At 45.0% G+C, this 15976-nt stretch overlaps 1 protein-coding gene across 5 annotated transcripts in view; it reads right to left on the reverse strand.

Annotated features, from left to right (window-relative positions):
• The window catches only part of USP34 (ubiquitin specific peptidase 34), a 305275-nt gene that overhangs the window by 159128 nt on the left and 130171 nt on the right, over positions 1–15976 (reverse strand). For all 5 annotated transcript variants that reach the window (XM_077486073.1, XM_077486072.1, XM_077486074.1 and 2 more), the window contains one exon: positions 5781–5990. In XM_077486073.1, the coding sequence (XP_077342199.1) occupies positions 5781–5990 (210 nt within the window). The remainder of the gene's footprint in view (positions 1–5780; positions 5991–15976) is intronic.

Below are 15976 nucleotides of genomic sequence, written 5' to 3' on the forward strand. Positions count from 1 at the left end.
TCCGGAAAGGAGCCGTAGCAGACATACACCCACCGAGCCCGGACCACGTCCAAGGAATGCAAAGCAACCTCTTTGGGATGTGACAGCTGAGGACATAGGGATGGAAGTGCAATGTCCTCATTTAGATGAAAGGCCGAAACAACCTTCGGAAGAAATTAAGGCTGCGGACGCAGCCCTGCCTTATCCTTGTGGAGGATCAAGTAAGCAGGGCTTGCATAACAAAGCCACCAACTCAGAAACCCTTCTGGCAGATGTAATAACCACTAGAAAGACTACTTTCTGAGAGAGTGTCAATAAGGGGATCTCCCTAATGTTTTCAAACGACGGTTTCTGAAGCACAGAGAGCACCAGATTCAAATTCCACGCAGGCATCGGTGGTCAAGTTGGAGGGGCCACATGTCTAACCCCCTGAACAAACATACTCACCAATGAAGGAGTCGCCAAAGGTCGCTGAAAAAAAGACAGCCAAAACGGATACCTGCCCCTTAATGGTGCTTAATGTAATCAGAACCACCAGGATCCCCTGGGCCTCCACTCTGTGGTAGAAGTTCGAGTGGGGGGGGGGGGGGGGGGGGCATAAATCAGCCGATAATGCCCCCATGGAGCCAACGTGTCTGCCGCGTCCGCCCAGGGATCTTTTGACCTGGCCACAAACCTCTGTACCTTCAGATTGAGTCGAGAGGCCAAGAGATCCACATCTGGTGTGCCCCACCATAGGCAAAGGAGCCAAAATACATCCGGATGCAGTGACCATTCCCCCTGGTCCAGCATCTGAAGAGTTGGGTAGTCTGCCTGCCAGTTTTCTATGCCCAGAATGTATACGGCCAACAGCGCCGCTATACCGACTGCAGGATCTGAATGACCTCCAATGCTACAACCGAGTTCCTTGTCCCTCCTTGATGGTTGATATACACCCCCGCTGTGGCATTGTCCGACTGGATCCTGACCGGATGCCTCGGGAACCTCTGTGACCATGTGGAGAGGCACTGCCTGATAGCCCGAAGATCCAGCACATTGATCGGCAGGCGGGATTCTTCTTGTGCCCAGCAATCCTGGGCCGACTGTATGCCCCAAACTCCCCCCCAGGCAGTCAGGTTGGCATCGTTGTGATCACCGTCCAATAAGGAGGAAGGAATGACTTTCCCGGAGGAAATCCCCGACTAGCTGGCTCACCCAAATTTGACAATCCAGAGACGACAGACATTTGGACAGGATCTCTTTCTGCAAGACTCGAGTGTGGAATTGAGCATACGGTACCGCCTCAAAAGTGGCTACGATGAGACCCAGGATTCGCATGCAAAAACACAGCGATGACCCCCTGCAGGACACCAACAACTTCACCGCAGCTTGAAGCGTCTGCAGCTTATCTGAAAGGAGAAAGACTCGCGCCTCTGAGGAGTCCAGATTCAAGCCCAGGTACTCCAGACGTTGAGTCGGCACCAACACAGACTTCTGGAGGTTCAGTACCCAACCAAACTCTCAGAGTCTGTATGGTGATCGCCGCAACCTTAATTAATTCTGAGGCGGAAGCTGCTCTCAGAAGGCGGTCGTCCAGGTAACCCACGATTTAGATCCCTCATTCTCTTCGCAATGCCAGAATCAGGGATAGCACCTTGGTGAAGACCCTAGGTCCCGATGCTAGGCCAAAAGGAAGAGCTACAAATTGGTGGTACTTGTCCCCGACTGCAAATCACAGAAACCTCTGATGCCTGATGCATATGGGGACATGCAAGTATGCGTCCTTGATGTCCAAGGATGCCAGGAAATCCCCCTGGAGTGCAATGATTCCATCCTGAACCTTTGTACTTTCACAAAGCCGTTGAGGGCCTTTAGATCCAGGACCGGATGGACCCCTTCCTCCTTTGGGACTACAAACAGATTAGAGTAGAATCCATGAAACCTTTCCAGCGTCGGCACAGGTACTATCACTCTCTAGAAAGCAAAGGGGCCATATCTAAGACCGCATCACAGACATACTTCAGGCCATGCACCAACTGGTCTGACAGTTCCACGCAGACCGGGGTAACCTTTTGCTTCTCCAACTCATAGTGTAACAATTTAGCCCATTCAAAAAGCATCTGTGACACCAGGGCCTTGGCTAACACTGGCCGCAATGCTGACCCCACCACTGTAAACATGGACCGGGCACATTCCACCGGAATCAGGTGATGCCGTCGTCTGCTCTCCCCTGTGCCAGCCACGAGGCGTTCTGTGCAATGGGCGATTAAGAAAAACTGGCTGTGGCTACAGAAAAATGGACACAGTTCACGCGGCAGCCAGCCCACATGGCATACACACATATACCCCACCATTGCCTAAAAAACAGGGAAAAAGAAGAGCGGAGCACCAACCGTCCAGCACAGCCCCTTGCCAGGACCCCGAGCTCCCCCCAGAGGACCCCCAAAAAGGGAAATGCACCGCACCTTTATGCCGAGTAAAAAACTTTGGCCCATAGCATGGGGAGGAGGGAGAGAAGAGAGGGAGAGGAGAGAGGGAGAGGAGAGAGGGAGAGGAGAGAGGGAGAGGAGAGAGGGAGAGGAGAGAGGGAGAGGAGAGAGGGAGAGGAGAGAGGGAGAGGAGAGAGGGAGAGGAGAGAGGGAGAGGAGAGAGGGAGAGAAGAGAGGGAGAGAAGAGAGGGAGAGAAGAGAGGGAGAGAAGAGAGGGAGAGAAGAGAGGGAGAGAAGAGAGGGAGAGAAGAGAGGGAGATACCCCCTAATCGACATCCCAGGGAATGCCCAGCTGCACCATCCTGCCAAGATGGGTGGAACCATACCTTACCCCCCCTGCAGGGACTGCTGGCCGCATTCCACGGACAGACCCATCACCCGAGCAGTAGGGGTTGGCTGTCAGCTACGGCACACTGACACGGACAGCAGTAGCCCGGTTATGTGTACCCTGGAGCATATAACTCAGCGGCCGCCCCTGGATCAGACGGGGCATGTCGTGGCCAACCCAGCGCATAGCTAAGGTTTGCTCACGCTTGATGGCTGGGGAGACCATCAGGATCTATATTATGCAGCCTGTCACCCAGCCAGCTGTTGATTGTAGATCACAGGAATCAAAGCAGAAAAAAAAAAAAAAAAAAAATTCCCAGGACCAATGGTCCCCACTGGGAGCCAGGTCCTTCTACACTAGGCAGAAAAAAACTGAGCTGCTGGAAGCAGAGTGAGGGGTTATAGCCAGTAGGACCGCTGTTTTTAGATGTTCTGCCTAGTCTTCATGAAGGTGGCGATATAACCCTAAGGTCAAGCTTGTAAAGAGTAAACTAGTGCGCTCCACCTAATATGTCATAAAAAATTTTTTTAAAAATTTTTTAAAATATTTAAATAAATACAAAATTGATGCGCATAGGAAGCAGCCAGCATAAAAACAGTGATCTCTGCACTAAAAAATAGGTATATAAATTAATAAGAATGCGGCGCTACCTAAAAGTACTAAAACTTATAAATGAATAATAATCCCAAAATCAATATAAATCAAATAATATCGACTAAATGAAACATGGATATAATAAGAAATGAATCCATATAGATAATCCAAATAAAGATACGTGTGCACGCAATAAATGTGCAACAATTAGTGAATAAAAGTCTGTGAAAAATTATCAATCCAGTGATTAAATAGAAATAATTTGCATAAGTAATCCAAATATAAACAAGCGTATAAAAAATATATATATATATATATAAAAATATATAAAAATATATAAAGTGAAAAATCCGTGAAAAAACAAATGTAGTGACTATTTAGATAATCAATATACACACGTGATTGTCCATAAATAAAGTGCACTGATGACTGATGAATTGCAAAAAATATACAAATAAAGTTCATGCAAAAAAGTGTGAAGAATCAATTCCCAAGAGTGGCAAATCACTGCAAACTTCAGTGCTTAATGGGTGCACCAACTATTTTCCCCAGCCTCTCACCTCCAATAGCTGGTAAACAGGCACTGTGTAAAAGGATAACTGCTGGCTTCTTAATCTTTCAGTCACACTGCTCCACCGCTGTTTGTATTTCACTGTAAGGTTATATATTATATGCCCTCCTAATAGCTCCAGGAAATCCAAGCCATATAAAGTGGAAAAACACAGAGGGCTTTCATGTGTAGTATCTTCGCTTTTTTATTGAAATAAACAGGTAAAATCCACACTTACATTCACAAATACAGCAGAGTGTGCAGCAATCGCGGACTTCCGGTTTCGGCCGTAAACCGGAAGTGATAGGTCCGACACCAAATTCCTTCCCTGACGCGTTGCGTTACAGAACGTAACTTTTTCAAAGGGTCAAGGCCCTTTGAAAAAGTTACGTTCTGTAACGCAACGCGTCAGGGAAGGAATTTGGTGTCGGACCTATCACTTCCGGTTTACGGCCGAAACCGGAAGTCCGCGATTGCTGCACACTCTGCTGTATTTGTGAATGTAAGTGTGGATTTTACCTGTTTATTTCAATAAAAAAGCGAAGATACTACACATGAAAGCCCTCTGTGTTTTTCCACTTTATATGGCTTGGATTTCCTGGAGCTATTAGGAGGGCATATAATATATAACCTTACAGTGAAATACAAACAGCGGTGGAGCAGTGTGACTGAAAGATTAAGAAGCCAGCAGTTATCCTTTTACACAGTGCCTGTTTACCAGCTATTGGAGGTGAGAGGCTGGGGAAAATAGTTGGTGCACCCATTAAGCACTGAAGTTTGCAGTGATTTGCCACTCTTGGGAATTGATTCTTCACACTTTTTTGCATGAACTTTATTTGTATATTTTTTGCAATTCATCAGTCATCAGTGCACTTTATTTATGGACAATCACGTGTGTATATTGATTATCTAAATAGTCACTACATTTGTTTTTTCACGGATTTTTCACTTTATATATTTTTATATATATATATATATATATTTTTTATACGCTTGTTTATATTTGGATTACTTATGCAAATTATTTCTATTTAATCACTGGATTGATAATTTTTCACAGACTTTTATTCACTAATTGTTGCACATTTATTGCGTGCACACGTATCTTTATTTGGATTATCTATATGGATTCATTTCTTATTATATCCATGTTTCATTTAGTCGATATTATTTGATTTATATTGATTTTGGGATTATTATTCATTTATAAGTTTTAGTACTTTTAGGTAGCGCCGCATTCTTATTAATTTATATACCTAAGGTCAAGCTTAAAGATGCTGTGTGCGTCAATGAACGAAAGAGAAAATATATACAATGTTTGGGGGTTCTGAGTAATTTTGTAGCAAAAAAATTATGATTTTTACATGTAGGAAAGGAATGCAAGTGGTTTTAAAGGATTTTCAGTCAACTGGCCTGCTGGGAAGCTTCCAACACCAATCAGTGTATACTGACAATGGCGAGTCCCCACAGTAGGCTTGTGTGGATGCAGGAATCCATTTTTTTTCCTTCAATCAGCAAGAGAAAAAAAAAAAAAAAAAAAAACCTAACAAGTCTACCCAGCTTAAGGCATTCTTGCACACGATATTCCTGTTTGAGCATCTACTTTTTTACACTTTTATATATATATTTGCACACATTTTCACACCTTTTCCCGCATATGCGTTTGTGCAATTTTCACGCAAATTCACACATGCGATTGTTTACACGCCTGTGTGCATAGGCACATTACAATTAATGGCCCTTATTTTAGCTCAGTAAAAAAACAAAAGCTGTACTGAGCTTTTTCAAGCTGGAATATGCAAGAGGCCTTAAGTTTCACTATGCAGATAAAAAAAAAAAAAAAATAAAAATAAAAAATTACCTCAACATCTTCTAAGTTCATTTCTCCTGATGGAGGCTTAAATGAAGCTAACATTTCCAGCAAGTCGAAGAGAGTGGTGAGGTGAGGTTCTTGTAGAAGAAGCAGCATGGGAATGTTTTCTTTCTGTGGGGGAGGCAGACACGATGCTGGAAGCTGCACTCCTTCCCCTTTTCTTTCCCGCCGTGGGGCACCCAATGATACAAACACCATCTGAACATAACATACAAGTATCAGTTAATTTGAATTACAATTTATGATTTAGAAAAAATGATAAATGATTGTGTACAATTTAAAGGTGTTTTAAACCTTTTTTTATTTTTAGTTTTTTTTAAACATCATGCCTACCTTCACTCTGCAGTTAGTTTTGAACAGAGTGGACCCAATCTACCGCTTCTGGGGTGCCTCAGCAGCACTCCTGGCTCCTCCCTGCATCGAGTGTCCACGTTGCAGAAGCACGCTCCCAAGTCCTACATCTGTGTCCATTCACACAGAATGCAGGACTCGGCCCAGCCCCCCAGACACTGCGTCATTGGATTTAATTTGACAGCAGCGGAAGCCAATGGCTGTGCTGCTATCAATCAAGCCAATCGGGATACGAGAAATTTCTCTCTTTACTAAAGGGATTGTAAAGACAAAAACCTTTTTACTACAAAAAGGAGGTTTATACTTACCAGCTCTTAATGGTAAGCAGCCCCTTACCTCCTCTTCTGAAGTCCCCCCGGCGCTCTCCACTCCATGTCTTTTGCGCACGACACCATAGCAGCCTGCTTGCTATGGGGGCACACTCCGAGAGACACAGCATGGCTCAGCCCTACCCTCATTCCCTCCTTACTGGATTTGATTGACAGCAGCAGGAACCAATGGCTACCACTGCTGTCAGCAAAATTTGTGAGATTAGGAAGAGGGGCAGAAGGTCTGTAGCTGGACACAGCACTGGATCGATAGAGGTCTCAGGTAAGTGTGTTGGTAAGGGGTTGTGGGGGTAACAGGCAGTGAATTTTTTTTTATTACTTTAATGCAGAGAACTCATTAACCACTTCAGCCCTGGACCATTTGGCTGGCCAAAGACCAGAGCACCTTTTGCAATTCGGCACTGCATCGCTTTAACAATTGTGTGGTCGTGCGGAGTGGCTCCCAAACAAAATTGACGTCCTTTTTTCCCCACCCCCAAAAATAGAGAATTATTTTGGTATTTGATCGCCTCTGCGGTTATTTTTTGCGCTATAAACAAAAATAGAGCGACAATTTTGACAAGACGCATTATTATTTACTTTTTGCTATAATATCCCCAAAAAACATAAAAAATTAAAATAAAAAATAAAACGCTTTCCTCAGTTTAGGCCAATACCTATTAAACATATTTTTAGAAAAAAAAATTGCAATAAGTGGTTACTGATTGGTTTGCGCAAGTTATAGCGTCTACAAAAAAGGGATTTGTTTTCTGGCATTTTTATTGCCGCGATCCTACTCATGGAGCTCGCAGTTGGCGGCACGCACGTGACCACACGGCGGCAAATTCAAAGGGACGTACAGGTATGCCCATTTGCCCAGCTGTGCCATTCTGCCGACATATATGTACATGGGGCGGTTGAGCAAGTGATGAAGGTAAAAAAACCTTTAGTGTTTAGAACCACTTTAACCGCTTCAGCCCCGGAAGATTTTACCCCCTTCCTGACTAGAGCACTTTTTGCGATTCGGGACTGCGTAGTTTTAACTGACAATTGCGCGGTCATGCGATGTTGCACCCAAACAAAATGTATCTATTTCCCCCCCCCCCCCACAAATAGAGATTTATTTTGGTGGCATTTGATCACCTCTGCGGTTTTTATTTTTTGTGCTATAAAAAAATAAAAAAAAGCGACAATTTTGAAAAACGCAATATTTTTTTACTTTTTGCTATAATAAATATCCCTCAAAAACATAAAAAAAATGTTTTCCTTAGTTTAGTCTGATATGTATTCTGCGTATTTTTTGGAGAAAAAAAAAAAAAGTCACAATAAGTGTATATTGATTGGTTTGCGAAAAAGTTATAGCGTCTACAAAATATGGGATAGTTTTATTGCATTTTTATTTTTTATTAGTAATGGCGGCAATCTGATTTTTTATTGGGACTGCGACATAATGGCAGGCACATCGGACACTTTTGACCCCATTTTGGGACCATTGTCATTTATACAGCGATCAGTGAGGGGGTTAACCACTAGGGGTCAATGAAGGGGTTAAGTGTGTCTAAGGAGAGTGATTCTAACTGGGGGGGAGACAGGGAGCAGTGATCTTTGTCATATCACAAGGCAGAACGGGGCAATGCCTTGTTTAAATTTACTTTTCCCTGTTCTGAGGCTCAGTGACACGATCGCCGGGAGACCGGCAGACAGAGTTCGCTGGTTCCGCGGGCACAGTCACACCATACGTGGCGGGCGCATCAGCCTGCTATGCCCGCCTCTTAAAGGGGGCGTACAGATACGCCTATTTGCCCACCGCTGCCATTGTGCTGACGTATATCAGCATGCAGTGGTCGGAAAGTGGTTAAAGTTGAACTTTAGTCAGAAAATTAAGTTCTGCTAGATCACTTTAACCCTTTGCCGCCAAGTGAACGCAGATGTGCGTACTCGGCTTTCGGGGGTTATACCGGGATGATGCCTGCAGCTGCAGGCATCATCCCGGTACCGTTTTTTAGAGCTGGTGATCGGCTTTCCAGCTTACCGGGGCTCCTGTTCCATCAGGAGCCTCGATCGACAGTCCGATGCCTCCGGCGCCCAGGGTCCTGATCGTAAACACGGAAGCGACATCATGGCGTCACTTCCCATTTACTCGGCTGCCAATGGCGCCGGTTTTAAAAAAATATACAGTATTCAGAATCGCCGAAAATGGCGATCTGAATACTTTGAAGTGCAAAGGAGGGATTGCAGGTCTTTTAGACCCCCGATCCCTCCATAAAGGAGTACCTGTCACCACCTATTACTGTCACAAGGGATGTTTACATTCCTTGTGACAGCAATAAAAGTGATCACATTTTTTTTTTCTTAATTTTAAAATAAATCAGAATTTTTTTTTTAAAGCGCCCCCGTCGCTGCGAGCTCGCGCAGCAAACAAAAAGGCATACGGAAATCGCGCCCGCATATGTAAACTGTGTTCAAATCACACGTGAGGTATCGCCGCGATCGTCAGAGCGAGAGCAATAATTCGAACACTAGACCTCCTCTGTAACTCTAACCTGGCAACCGTAAAAAAAAAAAAAAAAAAAATTTAAAAGCTTCGCCTATGGAGATTTTTAGGTACTAGTTTGTCGTCATTCCACGAGTGCGTGCAATTATAAAGCGTGACATGTTTGGTATCTATTTACTTGGCGTAACATCACAAAAAAATTGGGCTAACTTTACCGTTTATTTGATTTTTTTTAATTCATGAAAGTGTCCCTTTTCCCAAAAAGTTGCGTTTAAAACACCGCTGCACAAAATATTGCAACAATCTCCATTTTATTCTCTAGATTCTCTGCTAGAAAAATATGTATGATGTTTGGGGGTTCTAAGTAATTTTCTGGCAAAAAATATGGACACCAATGTCAAAAATAGGCTTAGTCATGAAAAGGGTTAAGCTGACTGCTTTTGCAGGTATAGCTATGTAAAACATTAGAAATAAGTGCCTATGCTGTGAAAAACCCAGCAATACACAGTTTCATCCGGCTCTGCACATCCTCAGTTGCTCTCCATTTTTAGGCACAGCCAAATTTGTAGAGGTTGAACTGCTGACTTTACCTAGGTATGGACCGCCTGCTGTGGATTCACGAATGGGGGGAGCCAACCAGCAGGTCCGGCGGACTCCGTGTCCGCCGGCCACCCACGATCGCTCCAGAGACCAGCAGAACAGGGATCTGTCGGTGTAAACAGATCATTCTGTCAGGGAAGGAGAGCCAGATCTGTTTCTATTTAGTAGGAAAAAGCGATCTCTTTCCTCCTCCAGTTAGCCCAGCCCACATACAGTTAGCAACAAATCCCAGGGAACACACTTAACCCCTTGATTGGCCCCTAGTGTTCACCCATTCCCTGGCAGTGACATTTATACAGTAATCAGTGGCTATTTTTAGCTCCGATAGCTGTATAAATATCAATGGTCCCAAAAAGGCGTCAAGTGTAAGATCTGTCCGCCGGAATGTCGCAGTCCAAAAATATATATACATCACTGATCCCCGTCATTACTAGTAGAAAAAAAAAAAAAGCCATACATTTTGTAGCTATAACTTTTGCAGAAACCAATCAATATACGCTTATTGCAATTTTTTTTTTTTTTTTAAACCAAAAAAGATGTAGAAGAGTACGCATTGGCCTAAACTGATGAAGAAATTAATTTTTTCTTTGGGATATTTATTATAGCAAAAAGTAAATGTAGCGCCGGCTCCTGAAGAGCACGCGCTAGGTTTTTGAAACTTAATGTTACACCTGAACTGCAGTTTAGTTTGGGTATAATTCTAAAATTTTGACCTCAGCATCAGTCTGACTGGACTATAGGGTGTTCAGCCTGGCCATAGGGGGCACGGTCTCTTCTGGCAGGCATGGAAACACAGTCTGGTTGGGTGCTTTAATGTTACTTTCTCTCTGAGCCAGCCCAGTACGGTCGAGAAGTATGTTCTTACTCCATGGTCCTGGTCCTCCTGACCAGCCCTCAGGAAGGCTATGGCCTGGGGTGTGGATCCACCTGATTTTATGTCTCGGGGCTGGCTAGCCCGAGGCAAGGAAACTAAGGAAAGGATTCGGAGGTGATCCGGTGCCGTCTCCGGTTGTGGAGAGGCCCAGCAACTTCGTAGCTATCCATGGGAGGACTCTTCAGAAGAAGGCCAGGCACGGGCTGGCTTCTAAGCAAGAGCCTGGTGAGGCTGAGGTACCGCCGAACTGGCTCAAAGATACAGGTACCACACAAGTGTTCTACAAGTATTCAGGTTTCCTTGTTCATGCTCTACAACAGTCTGTGGCAGAGACTTGTTCCTGATTTAAGCACCCTGTTGGCTGCTAGGCCTTGGGAGAGAGGGACTCTCCAACTAGCGTGAACATCCAGCTGTGAATGACAATTCTCTGGATTCAGCCAAAGTAAGCAAGTTCTTTATTATTGACCGACACTAAAAGTACCTGGACTTTTTTCTCCTAACCCTCTGATCCTATACTGAGAGACTGTTGGTTAACTACGTTTTTGTAAATAAAAATCCCTTTAAGCAGATCTGTTGTCAATCTCTAAAGTTTCTGGGCCATCTACCATGGAAATCCCGAAACACGCAAATTGAGGTGAAGGTAACGGTAAGCCCAATCAAACCAGCAGCTCCTTCGGGGGTTAGTGCTACATAAAAATGTATTTTTTTTCTTCAAACAATTGACTTTTTTGTTTATAGCGCAAAAAATTAAATGCGGAGGTGATCAAATACCACCAAAAGAAAGCTCTATTTGTGGTTAAAAAAAAAAAAAAAAAAAAAAAAGACGCCAATTTTGTTTGGATACAGCATCGCACGACCGTGCCGTATCACAAAAAATGGCCTGGTCATTAAGGGGGAAATCCTCTAGTCCTTAAGTGGTTAAAGCAGAACTAAATCCTCCTGTCCTTAACAGCCAAGGAAGCTGCCATCTTAGCTACTGTTTGATCTGAAACTGTCATGGTGCTGCACATGTGATCAATTATGACAGCAGCCATTTGATGGTTTCACAGTTTGGTTCAGGACACTAGTATTCTAGGAATGTAACTGTTATTTGAAACCGTTAAAGTGGAACTTTACCCATAACAACCTGATAAAAAAAACAATGTTCTTTAGCAAAGAACATACACTCCACATTAATAATTAGGCTACCAAAAATGAGGGTGTCCTACAAATTGCCTCTAGCATTGCTCCGATTTCTTCCTTCCTGGTAGATGCCATGTTGCTCAAGTCCAGAGCCCCTGAGCTGAAGTAAATCATACTGCAAAACTAAACCCATCGGTTTCAAAAAAAGTTACATTCCTGTAATAGCGGGATTAATGACGGTCATATTTGCTTGTTTCCTAAACCAAACTGTCAAACCATCAAAAGGCTGGTGTCATAACTGATCACATGTGCAGCACCACGGCCCTGAAGAAGGTGTAACTTTTGAAACACGTCAGCCAGCAACGGTTTGATGTCCTCTTTGTAGGATCTGGAGACTGCTATCAGCAGACAGACTGTCACAAGTCAAAGACTATTTTAAGCGTTTTTCATCTACCTTTGTGAGTAGTTTTGTGTGTTCTTTTAAATAAACTTGTTAAAGTATAATGCACAAGGCCGGTGCGCCCTCTCTTTTCTGTTTTTTTGTTTGATTGCTAGGATAGCCCTATCCTTGAGGGCAGCATCCTGAACTTTGAACTGTGGGGCTAACACATTTATGTGCAAGAGTATTTGTTGTACTGAATATTCCTTGGTAGTTTTAATTCTGCTTTAAGGCTGTCAGCAGATCGGCCTCTACAAATTCAGCAATGCCTAAAACTGGAGAGCTACTGAGAACATGCAGAGCAGGGTGAGATAGTGTATTACTGGATTATAAACAGTATAGGCATTTTTTTTTAAATGTGCACATAGCTATACTTTCAGAAGAGGCCAGCCTGAAGAAGTGATCTAGCAGGACTTAATTCTCTGACTAAAGTTCCACTTTAACCACTTCGGTACCGCGCTATTGCCAAATGACGGCATTAGCGCGGACCTACATTTCCGGGACTACGTCTATTGACGTCGTCCCGTGTACGAGCGGCCTGCGCGCGCCCTGTGATCGGCGAGTCCATGAGACTCGCCTGATCACAGATCCGTGCAAGGGGTCGATCCCGACCCCTTATCACGTGATCAGCTGTCAGTCAATGACAGCTGATCATGTGATAGAACGGAGCCGGCAATCGGCTATTATTCCTCCTCGCGCTGACAGCGCGAGGAGAAAAAAAAAAAGCCGATCACCGGCGGCCGTGATCGGGACATTAGTCCCGATCACGGCCAGAAATGCAAGCGCTCACCTGCCCCCTGCAGTGCCAATTTAATAAAAGTTAGTGCCCCCCGTCAGTGGCGCCCACAGTGCCACCCACAGTGCCACCCACAGTGCCACCCACAGTGCCACCCACAGTGCCACCCACAGTGCCCACAATCTGCCTCAAAGGTGCTGCACCCCAGTGCCGCCCATCAGTGCCCAGCAGTGCCGCCCATCAGAGCCACCTATCAGTCCCATCTATCATTGGTACCCATCCGTGCCACCCATCGGTGCCACCCATCGGTGCCGCCTTAACTATGCCCATCAGTGCCCACCAGTGCAGCCCATCAGTGCCCACCAGTGCAGCCCATCAGTGCCCACCAGTGCAGCCCATCAGTGCCCACCAGTGCAGCCCATCAGTGCCCACCAGTGCAGCCCATCAGTGCCCACCAGTGCAGCCCATCAGTGCCCACCAGTGCAGCCCATCAGTGCCCACCAGTGCAGCCCATCAGTGCCCACCAGTGCAGCCCATCAGTGCCCACCAATGCAGCCCATCAGTGCCCACCAATGCAGCCCATCAGTGCCCACCAATGCAGCCCATCAGTGCCCACCAATGCAGCCCATCAGTGCCCACCAATGCAGCCCATCAGTGCCCACCAATGCAGCCCATCAGTGCCCACCAATGCAGCCCCCATCAGTGCCCACCAATGCAGCCCCCATCAGTGCCCACCAATGCAGCCCCCATCAGTGCCCACCAATGCAGCCTATCAGTGCCACCTAATCAGCGCACTTCAATGAAGGAGAAAAATGACCCGTTTGCAAAATTTTAGAACAAACTATTAAAACATGATTTATTTTTTTTATTTTTTTGCATTTTTTTTGTTTGTTTAGCAAAAAATAAAACTCCGAGCTGTAACTAAATACCACCAAAAGAAAGCTCTATTTGTGGGAAAAAAAATGATAAAAATTTCATTTGGGTACAGTGTTGTATGTCCGCGCAATTGTCATTCAAAGAGCATCAGCGCTGAAAGCTGAAAATTGGTCTGGGACTGAGGGGGGGTTTAAGTGCCCAGTAAGCAAGTGGTTAAAATCGATGGGTTTCATTACGCTTTATGATTTACTGTTGTTCAGGGGCTCTGAGCTTCAGCAAAATGATGACCTCCAGCAAGAAGAAACAATGGTGGAGGCAAATTACAACACACACATATTATATATAAAATATACACACACATGCATACATACACACACACACATATGACACTTTGCCACAATATAAAGTAGTGAGTGTACAGCTTGTATAACAGTGTAAATTTGCTGTCCCCTCAAAATAACTCAACACATAGCCATGTCTAAACCACTGGCAACAAAAGTGAGTACACCACTAAGTGAAAATGCCCTGTGGCCCTGGTGTCATGTGACTTGTTAGTGTTAAAAGGTCTCAGGTGTGAATGGGGAGCAGGTGTCTTAAATGTGGAGTTATCGCTCTTACTCTCTCATAACGGTCACTGGAAGTTCAACATGACACCTCATGGCAAAGAACTAAGGCTCTGAAAAAAGAATTGTTGCTCTACATAAAGATGGCCTAGGCTAAAGAAGACTGCCAAGACCCTGAAACTAAGCTGCGGCATGGTGGCCAAGACCATACAGCGGTTCAACAGGACCCGTCATGGTCGACCAAAGAAGTGGAGTGCACTTGTTCAGCATCATATCCAGAGGTTGTCTTTGGGAAGCAGACATATGAGTGCTGCCAGCATTGCTGCAGAGGTTGAAGGGGTCATCCTGTCAGTGCTCAGACCATACACCGCACACTGCATCAAACTGGTCTGCATGGCTGTCATCCCAGAAGGAAGCCTCTTCTAAAGATAATGCACAAGAAAGCCTGCAAACAGCTTGCTGAAGACAAGCAGACTAAGAACATGGATTACTGGAACCATGTCCTGTGATCTGATAAGACCAAGATAAACTTATTTGGTTCAGATGTCAAGCGTGTGTGGCCGCTACCAGGTGAGGAGTACAAAGACAAGTGCGTCTTGCCTACAGTTAAGCATGGTGGTGGGAGTGTCATGGTCTGGGGCGCTACAGTTCATTGAGGGAACCATGAATGCCAACATGTCCTGTGACATACTGAAGCAGAGCATGATCCCCTCCCTTCAGAGACTGGGCCGCAGGGCAGTATTCCAACATGGTAACAACCCCAAACACACCTCCAAGATGACCACTGCCTTGCTAAAGAAGATGAGGGTAAAGGTCATGGACTGGCCAAGCATGTCTCCAGACCTAAACCCTATAGCATCTGTGGGGCATCCTCAAGCGGAAGGTGGAGGAGCGCAAGATCTCCAACATCCACCAGCTCCACAACGTTATCGTGGAGGAGTGGAAAAGGACTCCAGTGGCAACCTGTGAAGCGTTGGTGAACTCCATGCCCAGGAGGGTTAAGGCAGTGCTGGAAAATAATGATGGCCAAACAAAATATTGACACTTTGGGCCCAATTTGGACATTTTCACTTAGGGGTGTACTCACTTTTGTTGCCAAAGGTTTAGACATACAAAAATGTGAGGGGTGTACTCACTTTTGTGAAATATATATAATATATATCTATATTAACATAAATTCGTACAAAGTTTGAGAACTGCTCTAGATACAATAAATCAGCTTTTTCATTTTCCTCTATTCCATTTCCCTTCAGTTACAACTAAAAGTCTGGTAAGCTTTTAAAAGCAGAGCTGCACCCAAAAGGAGAAGTTCTGCTCTGAGGCTTCCTTCTCTGCTCCTGGTGAAGAAATTGCACTTTTGGGGAGCGGTACCCGATCTTCACAGGTACCCAGGCTCCTACTTGCGCTCCGATCGCCTAGGCGATCAAACCCGGAAGTTCTCCTCCTTCTGCAGTCTTCTGGGACAAGTGACAGGTCCCAGAAGGCTACGGAACCATACACAAGGCGCAGTGCCACTCACGCATGCGCAGTGGCACCCAGCTGTGGAGCTGCTGTCACAGCTGGGTGCCCACAGTTAACATGCCAGGGACAGACGACAGGAGGGGAGAACAGCTGGATCAATGGACAGATGAGTGGCTATTAAAAGTCAGCAGCTACAATTTGTGTAGCTGCTGGCCTAATGATTGCACAGGAGACTGGAGCTCCACTTTAACCACTGAAGAAAAAAAAAAAAAAAAGGAGGACACCTGCAAGGGTTGAGGACGACAGTCAAAAATGTATTGCAACTAAGTTCAGGTTTTGTTTCCTGAATGTGTTGGTGAC

Source organism: Lithobates pipiens, unplaced genomic scaffold (assembly GCF_037356315.1).
Source record: "Lithobates pipiens isolate NorthernLeopardFrog02 unplaced genomic scaffold, aLitPip1_a1.2 Scaffold_18, whole genome shotgun sequence".
Taxonomy (NCBI): Eukaryota; Metazoa; Chordata; class Amphibia; order Anura; family Ranidae; genus Lithobates; species Lithobates pipiens.